At 38.7% G+C, this 24,106-nt stretch overlaps 1 protein-coding gene across 3 annotated transcripts in view; it reads right to left on the bottom strand.

Moving 5' to 3' along the window:
• Nucleotides 1-24,106, bottom strand: part of IARS2 (isoleucyl-tRNA synthetase 2, mitochondrial) — a 43,310-nt gene that overhangs the window by 2,125 nt on the left and 17,079 nt on the right. For all 3 annotated transcript variants that reach the window (XM_055816280.1, XM_055816281.1, XM_055816279.1), the window contains 16 exons: nt 23,232-23,380; nt 23,094-23,143; nt 22,886-22,995; nt 22,710-22,800; nt 22,215-22,330; nt 20,460-20,629; nt 19,497-19,587; nt 19,136-19,287; nt 17,975-18,135; nt 10,359-10,461; nt 9,636-9,729; nt 4,091-4,199; nt 3,190-3,292; nt 2,098-2,223; nt 1,614-1,745; nt 877-983 (listed from right to left, as the gene is read on the bottom strand). In XM_055816280.1, the coding sequence (XP_055672255.1) occupies nt 877-983; nt 1,614-1,745; nt 2,098-2,223; nt 3,190-3,292; nt 4,091-4,199; nt 9,636-9,729; nt 10,359-10,461; nt 17,975-18,135; nt 19,136-19,287; nt 19,497-19,587; nt 20,460-20,629; nt 22,215-22,330; nt 22,710-22,800; nt 22,886-22,995; nt 23,094-23,143; nt 23,232-23,380 (1,864 nt within the window). The remainder of the gene's footprint in view (nt 1-876; nt 984-1,613; nt 1,746-2,097; nt 2,224-3,189; nt 3,293-4,090; nt 4,200-9,635; nt 9,730-10,358; nt 10,462-17,974; nt 18,136-19,135; nt 19,288-19,496; nt 19,588-20,459; nt 20,630-22,214; nt 22,331-22,709; nt 22,801-22,885; nt 22,996-23,093; nt 23,144-23,231; nt 23,381-24,106) is intronic.

Below are 24,106 nucleotides of genomic sequence, written 5' to 3'. Positions count from 1 at the left end.
GGTGAAAGCTGGAAAGTATTTGCACGTTCATGTTGCTGTTCTTGCTTAAGAGCCATAGTTCCAGGACTGCCACTGGAAGTGCAGAAGTCTGACCTAGCTTGCCTTTCTAAGGAAGTTTTCCTTAGCTGCCCTTCCTGGGCAAGCACAGTGGCGTGGGTACAGAACCATGTGCATATGCAGCCACGCTCCCTCATAGGAAAGGAGATTCTGTACGTGGCATGTTAATTTGCCTCACTTGTATGGCAGAGAATCTTTTCTCAGGGAGGCGGGTGAACCTGCAGCTCCGTTAGCCTTTTGCTCTGGTTCATCTATAAAATTCAGCATTAGGGCTTTTTTCTTTCCCCACCCTGCCCTTTACTTGCATTCTGAAAACTAAAGATCAGTATAACCTGCAGTCAGTATCATCTCCCTCCCCCGTGAAACAGCCCTTTCAAAAGTTACAAAGGTATCGGTCACATTCTTCGGATTCTTTACGTGTTTTTTAGATCAGTAAAAGACAGTCGGCTGCCCAGCTCAGTGCTCAAAGCCCTTCCCTCTGCCTTCCCGCGTTCAGATGCACTTGCTTCTGCGTAGAAATACACAACCAAGAATCTATCTCTAAAACTTCAGTTTTAAATGTCTACGCTTGATTACTTTGCAAAATGATTCAGTACCCCAAGTGGACAGAACACAGAAGCACGCTGATGACATTAACACTCAGCTGAGAGCAGCTAAGCTTTTGCCTGTGAGCTTTAGTGCACGAACACAGGATACGCAACTGTGAAATCTCCTCCGAGACACCCGCAGTCACTCGGCATTCGCCTGGAACGTTATTACCTCGATCTCAAACAGATTAACTTGTCTTTTCCCTTTTAAAGGCAGCAGTAATGAACTTACCTGTCTTTGACTGTGGTGAAATAAAAGTTAGACAGGTTTCTGGAACAGAACGCTTGCAATAGTCGAACAACTTTGCTATAATCATATTCTTTGTACGCCTCGGTAACCTGGGGGAGGAACAGTATATCGGTTTTCATCACGTGGCACATAATGACAACCTCTGATGAACCTGAACTTAAACTGTAAGAAGCAACACAAAGCCTTGGGAGAATCTTTTCTTTAAAGGTTGTTGGAGTGGAAAAAAAAATATGGTAATTTGGTTAACAATTCGGACAAAGAAATCATTTCAACTCAAAATTTGAGGGGAGAGGACAGGGGGAATCCCAGAAATTCATGTCTGTATCTTCTCATCCAGCAGAATGGTTCTGAGTGACAGGAATGACTAAATTTTGGACTACAGAAGATTTCCAAAGCTCTAGAAGTTTTTGGTTTTGTTTTTACATTTTTAAATATCTTACTCTGTTTCTATAGACTTCTGATTTCAGGCCTTGGGCCGGGGGAGAGCGGGAATGACTGGTCTATGTCAGAACCAAGTTAAGAATGTTAAAAACAAAGCCTTCCTCTCAAAACTTGCAATGTGCTTAAGGGAGTGCACATTGCATCAAAGAAACCTTTGTGGTAATCATTTGCCTACTTAACACATACTCTTTACTCATACTCTTAAAAGAATTTTCCCTAGAGGTATAACCCATGAAAAATGTTACACATACAGTCATCTAAAGACAATCTGCCCCTACCTTGCTGCCATAATCTTGCAATAAATGCAGCATGTATTGATCCACTATGTACATCTCTGAAGCGGGGATGGAATCGGTTTCTGGATTGAAGCCAGCCATGTTTCCCAGCATGAAGCGTAGTGTATTCCGAAGCTAGACAGAACCAGAAAAATCAAGCGTTAATGGTCTGCACTTGAGATGAAACACAAAATGGCAATATTCTATAATGAGTTAACTGAGGTTGGCTGTTTTTCAAACTGGTTGGTTGAACAGTTACAAAAGCATCACGAAGTACATAGGCCAAAACTAGTCTTTTCCTTAGCACGCTTTACTATTTGTTCCACAGATGCAAAAAGCTGTAGTATCTGCCTAAATGAGTTTGGAAAAACCTTCCTTGGTCTAAAGATTGAAGAGCTTTGCAATGAATCCTGCTCAGGCCACACAAAACCAAACACAAAGAGGACCCGTCGTTAGAATGACAAGTGTTAGCATATTGGGCTCTCACCTTGTTGATATCATCTCTTGCAGCATTAAGTACAACGGGCCCAATCAGAACCTCCGTAAAAACATTGGATTCTGCCACCCACCAGCGAAGAACATCGGCACCGTATGGGGGATCCTTGGTGTGATCCTAAGTAGAGACAAAGTCACATGAGCAGGGCTGCAGGGGGTCCTGCAGCATGGCGAGCAGCGCAATTCCGTGTCGTCAGTGCTGCAAACGTATCCCTACGTGTGCCCAGAAGGCCCCTGTATTTGGAGGCCTTCACCCTATTTTAGCAAGATTTACTGTTAAGCCAGGGCCACAATATACACTCACAGCAGCCTGTGTCCAGGCAGTGCTAGAACCCAGGTAAACTGAGATAAAATCCTTCGAACGCTTAACATAAAAATAGCAGTGTTAATATCTAAGACTACATACATTTTTTTCACCCCCTTCAGACTGTTTTCCACCCTGTTTTCAACCCTGAAAACGGCTTCTCTCCATTTTGAAAGAATAGTAACTATTGTGAGTTTATTGAATCAGATAAGCGAGTCTTTGTAAGGATGGATTCTTTCGTCTAGAGAGTTGCAATATCTGCTTAACAGCCTCAGAAAGAGTGACAGCAGGACTGGGGAGGGAAAAAAATTCAGAGCATCACCTGCAGTGCAACCTCCATGACCAGGGAATGAAGGACGCTTCCAGAGTCAATAAACAGCTTAGGCTGAGAGCAGACAGACTGCTGGGGTGCAGCCACTACTCTGACTGCTCTGCTGCTAGGCCCAGCTTGTGAGTTTCAGTCAGTTTGAAAGCAAAGGTTAATTTTTTTTAAATCCCCCCCATCGCTCCCTCAGCAGTGTTCCCAAGCAAAAATGAACCATTCTACATCCTCTATATAATGTGTTTTCTTTTCTCTTAGCACAGAACGAAGGCGTGGGGTGTGTTTGGCACTCCAGCCAAATGGAATCGCGGTGTAGCTGAGGTCTTTACAAAAGCCTTACAGAGTTCTGCTGTAAACAGGATAGATGTTTAGTGAAAAACAAGGCACAAGACAGCTGCAGAATCTGGCAGTGAAAAACTGTAACTAGGATTTATAAGAATCTCATGAGTTCAACTTACTTCACCTCCATTGATAACTACATCAGGGTCAACCACGTTGCCAATAGATTTAGACATCTTCTCCCCTTTCTCACCAAGAGTAAATCCATGAACTACCAGAGTCCTGAAGAACAAATTTCAGTGTAAAACAAAATCCCAGTGAAAAAAAAATAATAAAAATCTATGTTAAGAATAGGTTTCTAATGAGGGTATTCCTAAGTCAAAACATACACAAATCCTCTATCTTGATAAGCCTAAGACTTCATCCGTTGAGTTGAACCAACCATGAGTATGCTGTACTACTGCCCCAAGTAGTACATACAACTTCATTTTCCTTATTTAATTTTGCTATGCGAGCAACAGATTGTTTGCAGATATCCAGGGCACACGTATTTCAAATGAATTGAAGACCGAAGTAGCGTTTGCTCTTTAAGCCAATACATTGCCCAGATTGCGCAGCCTCCTTGCAACCAGGCCACGTTACCCTTCCCTTCCCTTCCATCTTCCAGGGGACACACGGTACGTCCCCAGCTCCGGTACAAGATGTGCACCCAGTGATTCTGAATTCCTTACAGCCTCACGTTCAATTCACAAGTCAACGATCTTAAGAGATTTTCATACCGCACCTCCCATAATAATCCCTTTGATCACGGGAGTGGGAGGGATGGCAACAGAACAGAGCTGTATCTGATAATACAATAGGATATACCTCAGTGACTGAGAAAGAAAACATCTATTAAAATGATGATGGAAAAAAATGAAGCAATAAATCCATTACCATCTAATCCGAGAAAAACTTTATACTGAAATCAGATACTTAGTAACTGCTTGATTTCTCTTATTTACACACTGCTGCCCACACTATCAAAAGCCCGATACTTAATAAATAAACTGGCAATGTGTTTGCAATTCACACACTTACTTATATGGTGCTTTTTTCCTTGCTGCCACGCTAGTTAATAGAGAGGATTGAAACCAACCTCCCAGCTGGTCTTTTCCTTCAAGGTATGTATCTGCTCTTTGCTCTGCACCTTTAAAACCAGAAGATTTTGTTTTAAGTATCAACCTATATCTTCAAACAATTAATACACTTAACAGAAAATCTTTGAAAGCGATTAGTGAAACTTACTCTGCTCTTTCTAAACCCAGTAGGTAAGTTGCTTTTAGAAATTGTGTAGAGTTACTCGGAAATGACACAAGCGATTCATTAGTATCAGATTTTTTTTTTAAATCCAAGACTCACTGAACCCCAAAATGTATACGCTTGCTTTCACCCAAACAAAATAATAAATTATGAAAATAGAAGCTAACATGCTCAGAGCACTTCATAAGAAGTTATCAAAATACTTCCCAAGTACTCCTAAAGAAACCGAAGGACCCAAGAAAAGATCACATGATTTGGAATTAATAAAAATCTATGCTGCAACCTGAAACTTCACCAGTTGGGAATTACTCAGGATCCAAGTCACAGATGTAACGTGCCTGACTAGCCCGTGTAAGGCATCAGGTATTTTCAGAGGAGACCAGGAAGCTTTGGCAGTGACCGCAGCTCACCTGCAACAGAACTTGTATTTCTGATCACTGGTGTTCCAGGAAAATTAAAAATTTCAGAAAATAAGGGTTAGGACAACACGGGAATCAGAAAGCCTGTTGTGGGAGACAGGGGTGTGGAAAAGCCTGGCTTGTTTAGCTTATCCAGGCGAAGGCTGAGTGGAAATATTACTCCCTATAACTACACAAAAAAGAGGAATGCTAGAGAAGAACAACTGGAGCTAATCAGTACTGCTGGCATCAGAAAAAAAGATAGTGGGCTACAAGGCACATAGTCTGGGTATTAACTGATTGCATATTGCAAACAGAAGAGCAAACCCAGCTTTCCCACAGGATTGAAAGAGGGCAGCAAAGTTTTAATCCCTTTGCTGGTGGCATTCAGCCACTGTACAAAAAAGGTACAAGACTTGTTGACTCAGGAAGTCCTTCCTCATCCTAAAAAACCCCGACAGGTTGCCATCAGAGTCGGAAGAGAGTAACATGGAGCACAGCAGAACACGCAAGTCGAAGTCTACACATGTGCCACGTTACACACATCTTTGGCAGGAATGCAGTTTTGACTTGGAACTGGTGGCGTAATTTTCCAGATATTCAGACAAAAGTAGTTTCTCTACTCAGTTCTTATCTACTAGCTCCTTTTATCCTCTTCCTAGGACCCCTGAGACAATGCTTCTTTCTACTGCTGACACACTGGATTTATTTGTTTAACTTCATGGAAGTTTCGATATTTAGATCCATCCTGCAATAAAAGGAAGTTCAACATTACAAAGGTTAAGGCCATACGGTGCCAGCTAGCTCGGGAAAAACGTGTGGGTGGGTGTTATGGTTTTTAAACACATTTCTTTATTTCTTCAAGAAAATCTACAAAGAGTTTGGGGGTTAAGAATAGAGTAAGTAGGGATCAGCCTTTGCGTTGACAGACTGCAAAAATATTTATAAGAACAAGATTACAAAAAAAAAAAAGGAGTATTTGTGGTGAGGAATAAAATAATAGTGGAAAATCTGTAACACCACATTTGTTATTTACAACTAGTTTACTAGCCACTGGTTTTTAGAGAAGTGAACTTTTCATGGAAATGGCAGTAATTACAACTTACAGGAGAGAAGAATTTAAACAAACAACTGATGACAAACAGCAAACTGTATTGGTCTTTTCTGACGGGAACTACATCTGGCAGGCTGGCTAATGTAGCTTACAAACTTAATGGAGGCCTGATGAACATTTTATCTCTGCAAAATACAAACATGGGTTTTGCCTACACAAAGCCTGCCTTTGAAGTAGCTCCCCTACCACAGTTTCATGAAAGTTGCAATGGTTATATATAAATTAATTAGAACAGTATGCAAGTTTCTTTGTAACTGGAAGAGTATGTCCGACAACCCAGAAGAGACTTTCCAGTTGTTTATTTTACACCGAGGTACAGTACATAGGTCATTAAAGAGAATTACAATTTATGATCCTTCTGGTTTAGATTTCAAGATTCCATATCTTTGATCTCACAGACTTTGACTTTTAGATTAAACGTATTGTATTTTAATGCCAGGAACGAATCAGCTAAGATAAATTCAAGTCACTCAGTCAGCACAAAAATTTTAACTACTTAAAGATAGGTAAGTTGTAAAATAATCACATTCATTCAGTTAAATATTACTCAATAAGATAGGGAAAAATGTTATGATGTTGAGAACTACCATCATCGTGATACAAAACCATGGGTAAAAAAAGCTGTGTGACTTTTCCCAATGGCTTAACACGCCACAGTAGAGTCCCGTGTGCATTTTTACACGAAATATTTTGAAAACTAATAATCTCAAGGTGGTAGTGCAGCTGGCACTCTGCCCATAAGGAAAGCATCAAGACCTGTAGGAGAATTTTAAGACAGAATTCTCTAAAGTGGATACTCCAAAGACAGCTACTGAAATTCAAAAGGCTGAACACAAACTGCACTTCAAAGCAAGCAAGAAAGAAAAGTCCGAGGCACCACAGCGTGGTGTATTCAAAATCAGCAAGTGCTTTTGAACCAGGTTTTGCTGTTGCCACAGCCTCTTTTTGGAGGCAGCGTATTAACACTCTTCTACCTCACAGCAATACTGTGTATTATTATCATACGTTATTCATGCATGAAGCATTCAGACTTAAATTTTAACATTGCACAAAAGAATATGGAAACCCTTCTTTCCAAAAATATCTGAGACGTGTAGCAAGAAACAGGATTAGAGAGCACAACAATAAACTGTTCAGTGAAAACAGCGTTAGGCAAACAGAGCACTAAACAAGCAAACAGAATTCCCAGAAAACTTCAGTAACAGTGAGTTTTTCAGAGCACGTTGCACTTGCGGATCTGCTCTCAATGGTGCGAGTGGGGTAGGTATTTATTTTATTTTACACGTAATCTAGTTATAACTGTACACTTTTGGGTTTGTGACTGCGGTTGCTAAATTTTAGATCTTAGTGTGTAAGTTGCACTCTCCTACCTGCCACCCTGATGATGCAGAACGGTTTGGTTAATTTGCCATTTAGCTAGAAGTGGTACCTTGGACAGACCTAGGCTGGAAAAAGGAAGCCAACCATAACTTAATGGAAAAAGAACAACTTTTAAGTCATTTCCATTAGAACTATCCCCCGCCTCTGGTAGGAAATGCACCAGGGAAAGCGTTACAAATACAACTGTATCCACACAATCTAGGGTTTAGGTCACTGAGCTTGCTGTCACTGGGCAATTCCTTTAACCTGTTTGAAACACTCATATGGCAGAATTTCCCTCTCTCCTTCCTCCTCCTTGTGTCCTTCCCAACCTGCCATATTTTTTGGAAGCAATCTGTGCAGCCATCAGCTAAAGGGGTGAATTTTGTAACTGCTGCATCTTATTTAGCAAGCTTGGGCACAGCTCGCTAAAGTCCAGTGAGAGCTCAGGCCTAAGCTCCCCAAGGTGCAGAGACACTGGAGAGAACAACTTATTTTTGCGAGAGTGGAACTGGCAGGGAAATCTGCAACACCTTTTATTCCTGCTGGTTACTAACAGACAGATCATTAATTTATAATTTTCCATAGCTCGAGTTCACGGTAGAGAGAAACAATTGACCATTATTCTCAGTTTTAGCCATCTATTCTACTCTCCAGTTGCCCTGGACTTAACTCACACGCTGTGAAATAGCCACCGCCGTGCACGACACTGTCATCAGAAGGCAAGCAAGAACCGCTGCTGTTATCGCTGATCTCCTGGCACAAACCCACCAGGCAGCAGTTTACAGGAGCATGCCAGCTTCCATATGCCTCTGTGCTTTCATGAGTTTGAGCCATGGGAAGTTCTTCCTGGTATGACATCCTTTAAGCAATTTTGGATTTGTGTATTTCATCCGTTTTCCCCCCAAAAGTACTTGGGAAAAGAATCCCATCAGTTTGTTTGTAAGCCTTGCCAATTATTTTTAAAGAAGCAGGAAGAAGTTCTGCAAAAAGTTTGAAAAGCTGGAGCATATTGGGAAATATAAACCTACTAATTCAACAGCTTCTCTTGCAAAGTGCATTTTTTCAATAAAAGATAAATTAAAAAAGTAATTTCATATGAATCACTGAGACTGTACTTCCACTTCTGGCAGTGGCTGGGAGCCTCAATTACATAGGAAAAAAGGTAATGCGACTTCCGTGCCACTTCTGAAGATAAAGGGGCTTGCGAGGTCACACTGTTAGTCCTTCCCCCAGCTTTTGAACCTGTGAGGCCACTCCAGTCACGTCAGACAGCAAAAGCAGGCGCCTTACACACACCAAGTTCCAGCAAGTTTCATGAAAATAGCTGAATAGGTAAAGAGGAACTTTTAATGGTTCCATGAAAGAAGAAGTCTGTACTGTGAAAGACCCAACGTTTATTAGACATTACAGAATCCATACGGGAGCCTTACATAAATGAACAGTGAATCTAGAGTATAGATTCTGCTGTTCCTTATAAAACAGGATGCCTTTCTCTACACAGGATTAGAGGTAGTTTTCGCATACTGAAGTGTTAAGCCCTTAAAGCACGCAAATATGTAACTGTGCATAAAATACCACTACTTTGTTTTACCTTTCAAAACCAAACCAGGAACATTTTGAAAAGTTTGAACCTTAATATATGTAAAATATATTTAAAAATACATGTTTGCTGATGGTACTGTTGCCTGAACACGTTGCTAAGAAATAAAACCTCTGGTAGTAACGTGTTTTATAATTCAACAAGATTGTTATCATGCAATTGTGTACTGAGGGATTAAAGTCCAACAGACTTGATGTAAAGGACCAGACTCCTCCTTTAGAAAGGACTCCCAACTTCAGACTACCCTCCAGGCAAACAGTGTATATTTCACATATTTTTATAGATCTGCTGACTAGAAACTACTGGCAGTAGGATCTTTATATAGCATATAGCAAGCATAAATATTTTAAGCCACAATATACTGCTTTAGTTACTGAAAGTAATGAGAAGTGAAAAAAGTACACCTATGCTGTTATAATTATAAAACTCACTTAGATTCAACAAATGATCTCAGTTTTGTTCTGCTTCAAATAGCACGCACAAGCAAAAAGTGAAATTTGTTAACTGAAAATAATTTAAGAGTTACTAGCTAGCAGCAAAGTACCTTGGCCATTTGTGTCGCGAAACTTAAAACAAACATGTTCTGATTAGAAGATATATGGTATACCACATGGCAGAATCAGTCAGAACGGAATATTAGAAAAATCTCAACCTCAACTATGCTGAAAATGCATTTGCCAACATTTAGTCCTTATCTTTACAAGCAAGAGCAGCTACACCAGAAGCCGTAACAGGTTTGCTGTTGGCATAACCTAGTTCAGTTTTGCTGATACTAACACCATCGTGCAAAACAATTATATTTTGTTTTCCAAGTATTTTAAAAGAAAGATCAACATATTAATTCTGTACCTTCCAAAACATGAGCCCAGGAAGTTCCACTGTCAAACCAGATGTCTAGGACATCCTGTCCCTTGACGTAATCCAAAACATCATGACCACCAGCCTACAGGAGAACAATTATTAAATAACGCAAACAGAATACTCTGTAATGCTTGCCAAAACTAGAAATGAAGATTTGGTTTTTGGACCAGTTTTGTACGGGCTCTGCTACCAATTTTGTGAGTGATCCAGATTATTTTGTATCGATTTTTCACAACAGTTTTCAGATAATTACTGAGAAAACCCAAAACAGAACAAGGAAAAATTACCAAAAAAATGGAGATGGCAGAGTAACACTACAGTTTGTGTGCTAGCTTAAGAACACAATTGTTAAAGGAACAATAAAAAGTTAGGAAAAACTAAATAAAATTTCTAATCTATTTTAATGATATTTAAACAGTTGATATATATTTGGCCTCATAATTTGGTTTATTAGGATGCCACTTTCCTCCTGAACTAAAAGGAGGAGGATGGAGTTCTCTGCCTGTGAGAAAATCTGATTGTGTGTATTCTGCCACGCTCAGATTTCACTTGCTGAATAGTCTTTTCACAGGACACCTTCTCACGAAGGTACAAGATTCAGAAGGATCATGGGAGCAGATGAAAGTTTTATATTATTCCCCATGGCTGAACTGTCTTGAGCGCCTTCTGTATTTGAAATTACCTTCAATTCAATTAGCGTCACAAAATTACCTTTGCTACAGCTTCTTTTGATAGTAGTTGTTCGATAGGGAGGGTCCACCATGCATCTGTTCCTTGCTGCTCCACTATTTTGATGACATCTGTGATAGTGTCACTGGGTTAGAAGGAAAAAAGACATTTATGAATTGATGAGTTAATCATACCTTTCTACAAGTATCCCTGATCCAAAGCGGTGAGATATACTGATAAAGAGATAAAGCTATTTAAACCTGTGATTTTCCAGCTTCTAATCCAGACATGACTCCACAGAGCTTTCTGCCTGTATTAAGACTTCCTACTTTGGTCTTCCAAGATGGGTAAGGTTGTGCAAAAACTGGACATATAGAAACCCGCATGTATCCAACGCAGCTTTTTTCTGCAAAAACTCAGGAACTGGGCACTCAGAAAAGATGCCCGCAGCTTAAAACCTAAAATCTACTGCACTTGCTATTTCTTGACCTTGAATTTAAAGAAACTAAACAACTATTGCCCTCCCTAAATATTTGCTCTCTTTGACAACAGGCTTCTTTTCTCCACTGGGTAGAGACTTTGAGAACTCACGTGGAAATGCAGTTAGTAAACTGCAGCATTTTGAGTAACAGGCATATACATTAGACTTCTGGTTGCCTGGATTCCCCTTTTTAGCAATTTATTTTTTAAATGGCAAGAAACACATATATAAATATATTAATTCCAATAATGTGGGAAACTGAAACTTATGTGCCCAGTAGAGGAATGATCATTCCTCATGCAGTCTGAAGGCAATATACGAGTTCATATGGTATAGTGCCAGCCAGGACAAAGGTACTGAAATAAACAGATACTACAGAAATAAGAAAAATAAACCCCCCAAAAACTAAGCGCTTTTTCTGATGTGAAGAGATAATGCAAGCACAAGGCATGCAGTTCTGTGCACTATTTGTGACAAATTCAATCATGGTCCCCAGTAGGTAAGGCTATGGGGAATTGATTTTTTTCTCTCATTTAATGCCAAGCCTAGACATAAATTAAGATAGCTTAAAAACCGAAACAAACCCCACAAGTCTGACTCACAGAGCACTGATTAAAGAGGTGATTTTTAAGGCATCTGCTGTATTCAGGGAGTACAGCAGATCATCGTGAACTGCCAACTTCAAACTAAAACCACTACGTTACCCAAGCCACCAGAGATTTGTTTTTAACTTGAGAAATGAAGACTTAACTAATTAACTAACTTCTTGATACGGTATTGCAAAAGGGGAAAAAGTAAACCAGCGATCTAACATATTTTTCTTGAAACCACAAAAGGCAGATGATCTAACTTCTTTAGTATCATCACTGAGTTTTGCATCTGGACTTCAGCACAGTATTTTTTCTGCGCTGCTAGTAAGTTGAGCTACATCACTACAACATTTAGCGGACTCTTACACACAGAGTTGAAGCATAAAACTCCACGTACTCCAAGAAGATGAAGAACAAATTATTATTTAATTGCATGACATGAGGTGCAACAGCAAAAATACATGCAGTTTTGCTTGTAATTGTAGGAATAACATTGCAATGATAGACCAACAGTTTTGGATTACTCAATCAATCACAAATTAATCAATTTACTTTTCAAAGTAAATTCCTGTAGAACACGCCAGAATGTTTTCTGGAGAGAAAACCCACTAACCAATAACACTCACAAAGCGACAGCCAGCCAGCATACCCCCGCCATTCTGACCCTTTCAGATGAGAACGGGTATCGTTCACCTTCTAGTTTAATTATGATAGGACACAATTTATGGCTTTTTAATATATCTGCAAACATTTATCTTGGTAAAACAACATTTAGGAGCCCTGGTTCTGAATGGTATCTTTTCCTTTCAGAAATATTTGTACAGAGGCCTATTTGCCTGTATTTCCAGCTGTGAAATGTTACTTCTCCAAGACAAAAGCAAACAACAACTCCAGTCCTGATAGATAACTGCTGAATAACCCTTACGCCTTGCCTCCCTCAGGCTAAACCTTCAAATTCAGAAAGCTGCCAGGAAAAAAAAAATAATCCAACAGGCCAAGAAGAAGTGTGTTTGTGCCAGTCAGACTCAACTATTCCACGGAATTTGTCTCTCTTGCATGTTCAGGACCTTCCACTGAAGAGGCTGGCTTTACACCCAGACCTTCAATGATGACCCAGACCGTAGCACCTGGGAACATTTTAGAAAAAGCAATGCAAAACATCATTTTTCACTCCTTGCCAACAGAAGGCTCCATCCTTGATTCTTCTCAAATACACTATCAGTGTATTTTTAAAGACAATTATGGATAACTAGTTGTCTTCAAGTGCGTATTTCAAGGGCTCTTTCCACAGTTCAATGTCTTCCTGTTACTGGCCAAGTCTTACCCATGGAAGTCACCAGCAGAAGACAGGGTAGCTAAATTAAATAGAGGAGTATTTACCCTCAGATGTGCTTATTACTACATCAGATGTTACTGCATGTTGAGTGATTCATGGAAGAAGTTATTCAGTGCTCGGGGCTCTGCCATCAAATTAGAGCCAGAAAATTTTTCTAATCAAGAATCACACCCGTAACTAGTAGAGAAAAAGCTACCAGCATGCCCTGCAAAGCAAGCAGAAAACATAAACGGGAACTAAAGTTGTCATCCACATAACTTTTCCATATTGCAAATACATTTCAGTAGAGGGACATAAACTCTAGTGATGAACTCATTTTCAACCCATATATTTTTCAAGCATTCAACAGGTATTTGATGATATCAACATCAGTAGGGATTTTTAAGAGGTGACAAATCCAGCTACAGACCAGAACTAACAGCTACCTTGGACACATGTAGGAGTATTCTCTTAACAACGTTTTCCAGCAACTGTCTGGATTCAGTTTGATTGCAGCAGAAATCTCAGTTTGTCAGATACTCTATGCTTGAAGTAAACGAGATACAGCCTGAAGGGCCAGACCTATCACACAAATATTTGGAGAAATTAACAACGGGGATGGAACCTGAAACATCTTGTTAGTGCAAACTGTATTACCTGCAGCGAAGATGAACTGTTCTCCTTTCCACTGGAGATGGGGAGAGGGAGAAGGAGGAAATAAAAACTTGCTATCAGTCTCCCTTGGGAAACCATCAGAAAACGACTGCCTTCATTTACAGTAAGTATTGCCAACGCCACACAAGAGTTGTCTACCATTGCAGATACACCGTTACTACAAAACCTACTACGGACTAACCTTTTAGCCAGCGTTATGCAACGCAAAGGCTTACATGATTTTGAAGACACATTTTCATGACACATGAACTAATAGATATGATTATGCTAACAGGTAAAGGTTTTCAGACAGCTGAAAAGGTCAGATTTGTGTTATCAATCACTCAGAAGAAATAAGGAGTCAGTGACTGTGAAGTCAACATTGTATCGAACAATATACTCAAAATTCTATCACAGTTTGAAATCAAGGGGGGAAAAAATTTTTAGCCATCTAAGGGGTTATTATTATTATTTTATTCAGTTTCCCTACAGACTAACATTAACAGGCAAGTGTTTTATAAGAGGAGACAGTTAAGACCAAAGATTTCCAGGATACCATTTCAACAAATACTTTTTCGTCCTGTAGTTTGAAAACCCCAAGACAAACAAACAAAACTTCCCCTCGCCCCGTTCCTCTGACCTTTTCCTAGGATCCTTATGATTAACTATTACCACAAGAGAGAGAAAAGCCTGCATCTGTATTGTAATGAGGAAGATTTTTGCCAAGTACCTTTATGTAAGGTACAAGTGAAAACCACCTTTCTCAAATAGCTACTCATCACTTTATAATCTGCAAGCTTCAACGTGAGCATGATAATTCACCGACTTAGCAATAAACACCATTGTAAAACTTTGCCCTGTATTCATACACTATCTAGAAGAACTTGCATTACGTGTCACTTGTTACGTTTTAACACTGACACCCCTACGGCAATTCACGCTACCACGACACCAGCCAATCACTCTGAAGTCTGATATTGATTATGCTGAACACTTATTTAATGTGTTAACAGAAATTAGGCAGCACTAAGATCTAGTCCGGAGGAGAAGAATACAGTGCCTGATGTTCTCTCGACCTCTTTTCGAACAACAGGGAAGTGGGCAAGTCACCTTCTTTTTTTATGTGACTGTCGATAGTGCAGCAGTAAGTATTTCTGTTACGGTAAGCTCCTATTGCTTGTAAGTCACTGAAATGTCTTAATATTTTAAAAAACATATTAGAGCACAGGGTAGATTTAGTTCAAAAAGTTTGGGGTTTTCTTTGTCAGAAATTGAAGTTACTTGTTAATCAAAGTCACAGAGAAGAGGACAAAAGTTCTCAGGCATTACAATAACCTTAGCAAAAGTACTCGTTATCACCAATATCTGAACCGCGAATTTGTAAAGAAGTTATTGCATGAGTTATTTAAGCCAAATTAAACTATGTATCTCACATTTATTCCTTGGTCTGAGCTACTACTGGAAATACAAATCTCTCATTTTACTTCTGGAGCTCTTTCTCTCTTCCATGACTTAGGGAATTTAAATATTCTCTTTAAATCTCTTAAATTTTGAAAGCTGACAAACAGTATCAGTGTTTATTTGTGCATGTTTTCTATTTAAAGTCTGGTTTTCTCCAGCTGTGCAGAAAAATCGCACAGAGTCTTACCTCTGTTTTCTTAATGAAAATGGCAATAATGAAAAAACATTCTCTCCTCTCTCTCTCATATAGGGTTTTCTTATTTTATATTTTTTTAATTCCTGATTGCAATATAATGTGATATACTCTGCATAAAGAATTTAATCATCAGTAGCATATTACATTTATAACTATGGCCAACAGTGTCATACAATCAAATGTCTTTTAGGGCTATGGGGGCCACAACAGCAAACAGGAAGACTGACGGAGATCTTGCACCAAACTTGTTGCACACAAGATTACAATCTAGCTCTTCGCTTTCACGTTAGAAAGACAGGATTGATGGTGTGGGAAAAATACTCCGTTAGAGACGAGCAGTTGCATCTTGAAAGAGAAGCCTTCTGCAACCTTTCACATGACAAATTCAGGGGAAACTCAGAGGGAAACACAGCAGTTTATTTTAGGGATTTATTTTTCTTCTTAAAAATATGTTTACAGGTGAGACAAACAGGATCACTAAAGACCAACCATTGGTGCTCTCATATGTAACAGCAACTCCATGTGGACTACACTGACTTCCAGTGGAGATGCTGTTACTTTTGATAGCCACTCAAAAACTCCAGACGGCTGCTACGGGAAGCACATTTATCTAGCATTCAAGATAAGAAAACAGCTTTTGTTTTGAAATGTAAGTTCTTTACTGTTGCTTTAATGCTGTTATTCACACAATCTGAATATGTAACTTCTTCAGCATTAGAAGTAAGTCAGCAACCCACTGCGATATGATTTTCAGCTATCACAAATTTCAGATATCACAAAATGATAATGCAAACAATAACAAAACACTTCGGCTTAGCTGTTTATTTCAGTAAGAACTGGTGTCCAGGAAAATGACCTATGAATTGACAGACTGCTTTCTAAATTTGCCTGTCATTTCTATAGGCCAATATTCTGTGCACTTTTCCTACTCTGGTTACTGAAGCCTGCTAAGCTAACTTTAAATACTTATAAATGAGTGGTTTACATTTTTCTTTGAAAATTGCACCTCTACTGTACAATGTTAGAAGTAAAGAGTACCGACTACAAATAAGCATCAAAAGCTGTCAGTCAAATGAAATAAATCTACTTTTCAAGCATATTGGACAGGTCTCTTTTTTCACCCACGCCAAGTGTCTCTCTTTTCCCCCCAGATCATTCCTAACCAGACATGCCATACTGCCTCTTTGTTCCTTCACCTGCCCCCGTGACTGCTAGGGCAACACCTACACACAAAGTTCGAGTTGTTAAACTGTTGCAGTTTATCACACTAAAATGCCCTGATTGCCACATAAGGTACAACCCCAGCAATAATCTCACACAACTCAAGCGCTTACAAAAGACATGCTTTTTAATACAGCTCACTGGCTTTCAAGGTAATTTCACTACAACCTAAAGGAATTTGCATGCAGCCCTCCTTTCCAATGCTTTCTGTACCAACTGGGTCAGCTCCTCGATGTTCTGAAGGAGCTATTGCTTCATGGTGCCTTTCACATTTAACTACCAACTGCTGAACTGTTTTTCACTACACTCTTATTTTGCTGCTAAACCACATATTTACCAATCTTAAGCAAGCACAAGTAATACAGTCAAGCCTACTCTTTAGATAAGCCTAGAACAAGTATTCCCCAGAAACTGTCTATTTTTTATGTGAACACACACTTACTTTTTAATACAGTAACAATTTTTGCCGTAAAATGATTTTACACCCCACAGAGCCTCCATCCATTTATTTCCTGATGTGTGTCAGCATTATTCAGGTACTATAAACGACTACAGTTATTGTGCTTTTTTCTCACAGGTATTGCCTGCTGCAAGAGAGTCAAAGTACGTATCTGTGCACCTACACACCCAGTCGTACTAGGTGAAGCTAAGGGCTAACTGCTTAAAGTCCATTCCCTGCTCCCCACACCCTAAGCCTCACCTCCTACTATGCTTCTGCGCTCAGCCCAGCGGCTGGAAAACGTGCTGGACTCTCTGAGGTGTGTTTATTCAACCCCAGAGTAAAAACAGTTCTGCAACACTACAGTCCATCTCCAGCTATGCAATCTTATCATCCATAATGAATCTGCACAAACGACTGTAAGGTTAAAGGTGTGTAAAATGGAATTACACTAGCATCTCTCAAGACAGAAAACAATTATGGAAATAAACAATTAATGTGGAACTGCACAATACTATTTCTATAAAATCATTCCTTAGAGGATATTCACAAGTCAAAACATCTGTTCCCCTATTACTCCTTAAAATGACAGAATAGCATCGTATTTGGTTGAGTTTTCTTGTTTTAAAGCATAGCTTGGATTTTCTCAGCATTGCATTGTCTGGAATTCCTGAAATGCATTGTTTGCAATATCTGGATACTATTAACCAAAAAGATGGCAGAATAAGGCCAGCATCTGAAGCTTTAGACGTACCAAATCATATAGCTAAAGGCCAGTCACTCGCATTTATCGAGGCTCTAATTTTATTCTGAAACGAGGTGCAGTTATTTATTCTGCAACCGATTTGGTTATTCCACTTCAGATATCTCATTGTCCCTACTCAATTGCCAAAATCTATTTTAACAAAATATCTGTATTGTTCAATTGACAGTGCTACAATTACAGTTGCATTCTATTCTAACTACAACCTGCATCTTACTTCTTGCTTAAATAGAAAGGCCAGTGATAACTGCCAACTCACTTAACTTGAAGATGAGGGGTGAAAGCAGCAATTACTATCAAGGGGACTTTTCAGGTAACTTAAATATCTAAGTAAATTGACTCCTATTGCTTATGTACAAGCCACCTTCAGCAATGAGTTTTCGCTTGTTCTAATTTATAGCTGAATTAGTTCTGTGGATAAACAGCTACAAGTAAAAGTACATATTTGTACTTAAAGAGTTAGAAGTCTTATAGTATTGTGGTACAACAAACAGTGCTCATTCTTTCGTTTTTCAGTACAAAAAAGCTAGACAAATACCTGTTTATCAAGCATTCTCCTGTGTTCTTCTGATAAAAAACAGGAATCGGGACACCCCAACATCTTTGCCGTGATATACACCAAAATGTCCTTCTGTCCAGCATTTCGAGCATTCTGTTCACTGCAGACGTAGGAATAACTTTCACTTTTTTCAGCACTTCCTGTAAAGTAGATAGTGAATTGTTGAACATGCTTCAGCATTCAGACACACACTGTCTGTGCTACCAAGTAAAAAAAGGTATGCGTCTACACTTGCACTCCCAGTACTGAATCTACAGTACAGTTCTTGGGCAACTGTCACATTTACTCTGTTTACTTCACTGCATCTTGCTCTTCAATAACACACTTTGAACGCTGTATACACTGTACCTTTCCCCACAGAGCAACCAACACCTTTTTGCCAGCTCCGATTCTCTAGCAGACACACCCCGAGGCAAGTTAGAAATGGCACTAGTGTCTCTAGCTGAAGATTAATAGCTCAGTGTGCCTTGTGCTCTTGTCTGCTTTGAAACCCCACCTTGATACATACTGCCTGTATTACGGAGTCTGGGGTACCACTCACTGCCAACCCTGATGAGTAACACCATATTTTCCTTCATTCTAGATACAGATGAATACGGAATAAACACCTCATGCCCTAATTAGAATGAAATCACTGTTACCCAAGACAGCCTAAGGTGCTGGTCTGAGTTTTCTGTGTGAATGTACATTATTTCAAAGAGCACTGTATATTAAAAAAAATATGTTTTACAGTTATTTAAAACAGGACTGTGGCAAAATTAACAGAGGAGCAAACAAAAATGTCTGACAATGCAAGGCTACCATAACAAAGGCAATTTTCATTGTAATAAAATTGTGTCTTCTGATATAATTACTTGAAACTTATTTTTTAAATTTTTTTTTGGGAAAAGCTCTAAGAAACTTATACATCTCCTGTAAATACACTGAACAAATCTATCAGTCAGTGCATTTGTTCTGCATTATATCATTATTTAAAAAAAATAACATCCACCACTTCCACAAATGATTAACGCTTCTCAACTACTGTTTCTAACCCTAGAGAATAACATATTCCGGAGTGAGCTATAGCACAGTTGCTTTGCTGATTCTAAATGGCATCAGCTGTCTTTAAATGTCTCTTAACAAAGCAAAATTATATACCTGTGCTGTAGCCTTGACACTTGCTGTGTTTACAAACCACTGTTTGCTGGCACGAATAATCATTGGTTTTTTAGTCCTCCAGTCATATGGGTAACTGTGCACATATTTCTCTTCTTTTAACAAACTCCCAGCTGCCTGAAGCATCTGAATGACTAAGAGAAAACATAAGGCAGGATTAAAATCGAATTTGAACATACTGCTACTGTTGACCTCAATTCATTCCTATAAATGATCAACACATAATAAGAAGTGGTTGTGCCTCATCCATATTCAAAATGGGTTCAGTTTATACAAACCCTCAAAATATAACTGCAGGAACGTAACCGATAAAGTAACAAATAGCTCAGCATCAAATACTCACCAGCTTCATTCCCTTCTTCAAGGACATTCTTGTTTTGAAGTTCAGGACCTGCAGCTTCCGTAAAAAACCCACCTTCATCTACAAGGCAATCCTAAAAATAAATACGTTAATCATGTCAATAAAACACCATGTGGCAATTGATCACCTTTTTTGTGTTCAAAAATGAGTTAAGTGCTCCGCTGAGTAACTACTTTTTTGTTGAATACCAAAGTATGTTATATCTAAGTACACTTCAGATTTAGTGAATTGCAATTCAGTAATCTACCAAGCAAGTGAATTTTACGTATCAGAAGAAGGGAGCACCGTTACATTTGCAGATATACCACAACTGCCTTACATCAAGTCACTGGTTAGTATTTAAATGGCTTCTCAAATTAACAGTGAAAACCAAATCAAACAAACAAACCCCCTCCAAAAAAATTCTACCCCCAAAAAACCCCAACCAGAAATAGAGTATAATCAGGTTTTAGAACATCAAGCTTAACCTCTTTAAAAAGGTAAAAGATGCACCTTCGCCTCCATCAAACCCAAACTGGTCTGCATAACTGAACTGTATTTAAAACAAACTTTACTGAAGAAGACTAGTAATAATGACCTACATAACTGGTGATTTACTGGTCTGCAAGACGCAGCTTTAAAAACAAATTTTGAGTCTGAGAGCCAGTATCTGAGAACTGTTGTCTGTACTAGCCTTTAAAATTAAACAAAAACAGAGAGAGAAGAGAAATCTGATTCTGTTCTACCACTTCCCTGTAAACTTTCATTAGCAGATGGATGAAATATTTCCTTTCATTTTGATGCAGACTTTTCCAAGGTTAGTCCTGCATTCCTGCAGACCATTAGTAATACTCACGTGAACGCTTCACAACCTTTTCAAGTTTTATGCACTAATTACAACAATCGCTTTAAGAGCACATGATCAAACAGTTGCAGGAAATCAAGGGCAACAGCTTAAAAAAGTACCGTTGGTAGCTGATGGTGGGAGGCTACGCTGTAGTCTTCCATACCATGAGCCGGGGCTGTGTGAACTAATCCTGTTCCTTTTGCCATTGTCACGTGATTCGCAGGTAACAGAGGGGAGACTCTGCCAGGAATTGTGGGATGAGCACAAGAACCATCTACCAGATCTGCACCTGGGGGTGGAAAAAAAAAGCCAAAAGAAAACCACAATTCATGCATTCTGCTTTTTTTATCAGAGAGCAGAAATGGAACAATTGCTCAGCAAGTGCACGCACAGGATACTATTCAGATGTACTACTACTATATTTTGTTTGTGGGTCCCTGTCCAAATGCTTTCAAATTCTCTGCCTTATCATCTTGCACAGTTTTTCTTCATTTGAAGTAAAAGCTTTTCTTCTACCTTAGACAATGGTATTCCATATACAGACACTTCACATACACCCATTCCTTGGGGACCACTACCTCGGTGTTCTGGAAACAGATCATAATAATGATTTAGAGGGCTAAAACCCTTGAATGTGGGATCTGTTTCTAGTTCTGCCACTAAGTACTGATATTATCATGAACAATTGATTTAAATCCTTTAAATTACATACAAATAAAGAGAGTACAGCACAAATGAAGCTGGTGATGATTTAGGGTTAAAAAAACAAACACACTACTGAAGAAATCTTAGTAGTAAAGACATCGTCTTCACTGAATGCTTTCTTCCTAGAAGGAAGATGTTTAGGAACTGCTGTCAGCCAGTTAGGTACACAAATACAGAAAGGTAACAAATACAACTAATTACTGAATATATGGGAAGAAAGTAAAAGAAATTTAATATTAGAACTTCCTCTTTTTCAAGAAGGTCCTACTGTTGTATGTTATCTGAAAATCATGTGATTCAAGAAGGTGGAACCTGTGAGAAGAACACCTCCAGGTAATTTTGTCATTAGGTAAAGCCAGGATTATTAAGCAGAGAAACAGAATTTTTTTTTCCCTCTGAAAAAGAAGGCATTGAAAGACATGAAAACAACCTAAAAAGACAAAATAATAGAAACAGACTCCTCACCTCCTTTAGATATGCATATTTCCAGCACTGAATCACTGATAAAGGCAAATGAATGAAGTTCACAAACGACACATCAAATACCAATTCATGACACTGGTTCAGAAGTCTGTCTATTAAGAAATATCACTATGCAGTTTGTCAGGATACAAACTTAACTGCTTCAGTTTGTCTGTACAGACAACAGTCACCTACGATACCTCAATAGTCTTCCTGGTTATGGTGAAGGCTTGAGATACCCCTTAACAATGAAAACCTTGAAAAGTAACATAACATGACAACAACAGCCGATAGTGCTACCGATTCTGCTACACCAGGAAACGTCAATGGTTTTTGTAGAATTTGGCCATCAGGCAGTCAGCAAGCATACTTGTAATTAGCCCTTTGTTCTCATCAGCCACGGATGAGAAAGACAAAATGCATTCAGTGTAATTAAATCTTGATACTGAACAGACTTCCACTCCATGCTTAAGTTTTCCAACTGTGAATCCAGATTTTAAAAGGTACTTGGAAATCTGTGCTACAAAAATTTGAGCTACAATACACCAACAGTAAACCTGATAGAACACTACTCCTCTTTGTATTACTTTAGTGAAATGTGTTCTCAAAACAAAACCAAACATAGTAAGACATCAAATCTGAAGCAGTTTTCAGACACGTACAAGCAGATTTCTAAGTAATTTAAGACTAACAACATCAAAACCTACCTTTACACGTTGACATAACCTCAAACTGCATGTCCAAAATGGCAGCCGTAGATTCAACTCTATCTGCAGCTAGAATGAAGTGTTCACCAGTAGTTGTACATTTCACAATTGAATATCTGCGATGAAAATATCTATTTGTGATACTAAGTAATTAGAGCACTATAAAGCTATAAATTGTTTAAATGCTCTCTAGAAGACACCAAAATACGTTTAAAGATCTACATGTCCAAATCACTCATAAACCTCAAAAGAATTTCAAGATAACATAAATCAGAAAGAACTAACTTAAAAAAAATAAACCTGAAACCAATAATTAATATATTAATAGAGATACAGAACAAAGCTTACGATTGTGTCACTTAAGAAGAAAAAAAACCCCAAACACAAAAAAGATGCCTTAAATAAAATGTAATGATAGTCCAGAACATTTTAACTTCGCTGATAAATATTGATAAGGACTGATGCAGATCACTGAACAAAGTTAAAGACACATACGCTGAATCTGGCATGTAACAAACTGCTTGATTGGCTGGCACAGTCCAAGGTTGCGTGGTCCAGACTAGTGCACTAGCAGGGGATGATCCATCTATAGATGTAAATTAGAAGTACATTACTTACAATTGTAACAAAAATAGAAATTATCAGTCTTAAAATCTAAACAGAAGCCATACCTATCACAGAAGTCAGCTTAGGCGGTGACTTTAAGAGGGGAAATTTCATATAGACAGAACGACTGACATGCTGCTCGTTGTATTCAAGCTCTGCTTCAGCCAGCGCTGTCCTGGGTAGATACCAAACAGAAGTTAGCACACTCGAACATGCAAAGCTGTTGATATTCTCGCTAAAATTTTGAAGACAAAACAGTAACTTGATTCTTACTTTGCTGAAGGGGACCAGAACACAGGTTTATAGTCCTGATAAATGAAACCCTGAAGAGGACAGGGAGGGAAAAAAGAAAGTTAGGAGAATCAAAACTCATGACGAATCAACACAAACTTCAAGGAAGGTTCAACATACCTTATCATACATTTTATAGAAGACTCTCAGTTGGTTTGCTTCATACTTTGGATCAAACGTACGGTAGCAGTTAGCCCAATCTGCCATTATGCCCCAACGAATGAAAGCGGATTTCTGCTTCTCAATTGCTCTTTCTGCAAATTCTCTGGCTGAAGGGAATAGTTCCATTAAGCTCATGGTTTAGGTCACTAAGATCAATATAATACCATTTGAAATATGCTACTGACATTTTTTTTACAAAAACCTGAGCTGAACTTATTTGAACTATGCACTAATTATCGATGTGTATTAAATAGATTATTATGGCTCAAAAAAAAATATGCATTTCAGAGAAGCAGTTACATAAAGTGACTGCAAGAGTAAAAAGATCCAGCAGTGACACTTTTTGACTAATACAGGGGCATAAAGCACAGATATCTCTAGAATAGAAACTTTCTTTTTAAGGAAGAGGGGAAAAAGTAAGTATTGAACATACGAAGAACAATTTCTCAAATAACATAAAATAAAAAAGTGAAAATTAACTACTACTGCTGATGCTGATCCAACCCTGTCAAAACAACATGCGTCTGAAAATAAGTTAGCCCATTTCATTGTTGCAATTTCAAGCTAAAGCAGTTTAAATTGCTCGCTACAAATAGCTTTGCAGCTTAACGTTGATGTCTTCCAATACATAAAATATTTGAAACTATTTATTCAAAACAGTATCCATATAATGCAGACTAACTTCCTCTGAAAGGATCATCCCTATAGTTTTGCGGTATTGCTAAAAACACAGTGCACAAACACATTCCTACTTATAACACTAAGCCAAGCTGTCCTGACGCTTTATTTTTACATGCATCTTTTTAGCTCCTAACCAAATTCAGTCTTTAAAA

Source organism: Falco peregrinus, chromosome 11, assembly GCF_023634155.1.
Source record: "Falco peregrinus isolate bFalPer1 chromosome 11, bFalPer1.pri, whole genome shotgun sequence".
Classification (NCBI taxonomy): Eukaryota; Metazoa; Chordata; class Aves; order Falconiformes; family Falconidae; genus Falco; species Falco peregrinus.
Note: the sequence above shows the minus strand (reverse complement) of the source record. Positions and strands in the feature narration are given on the sequence as shown.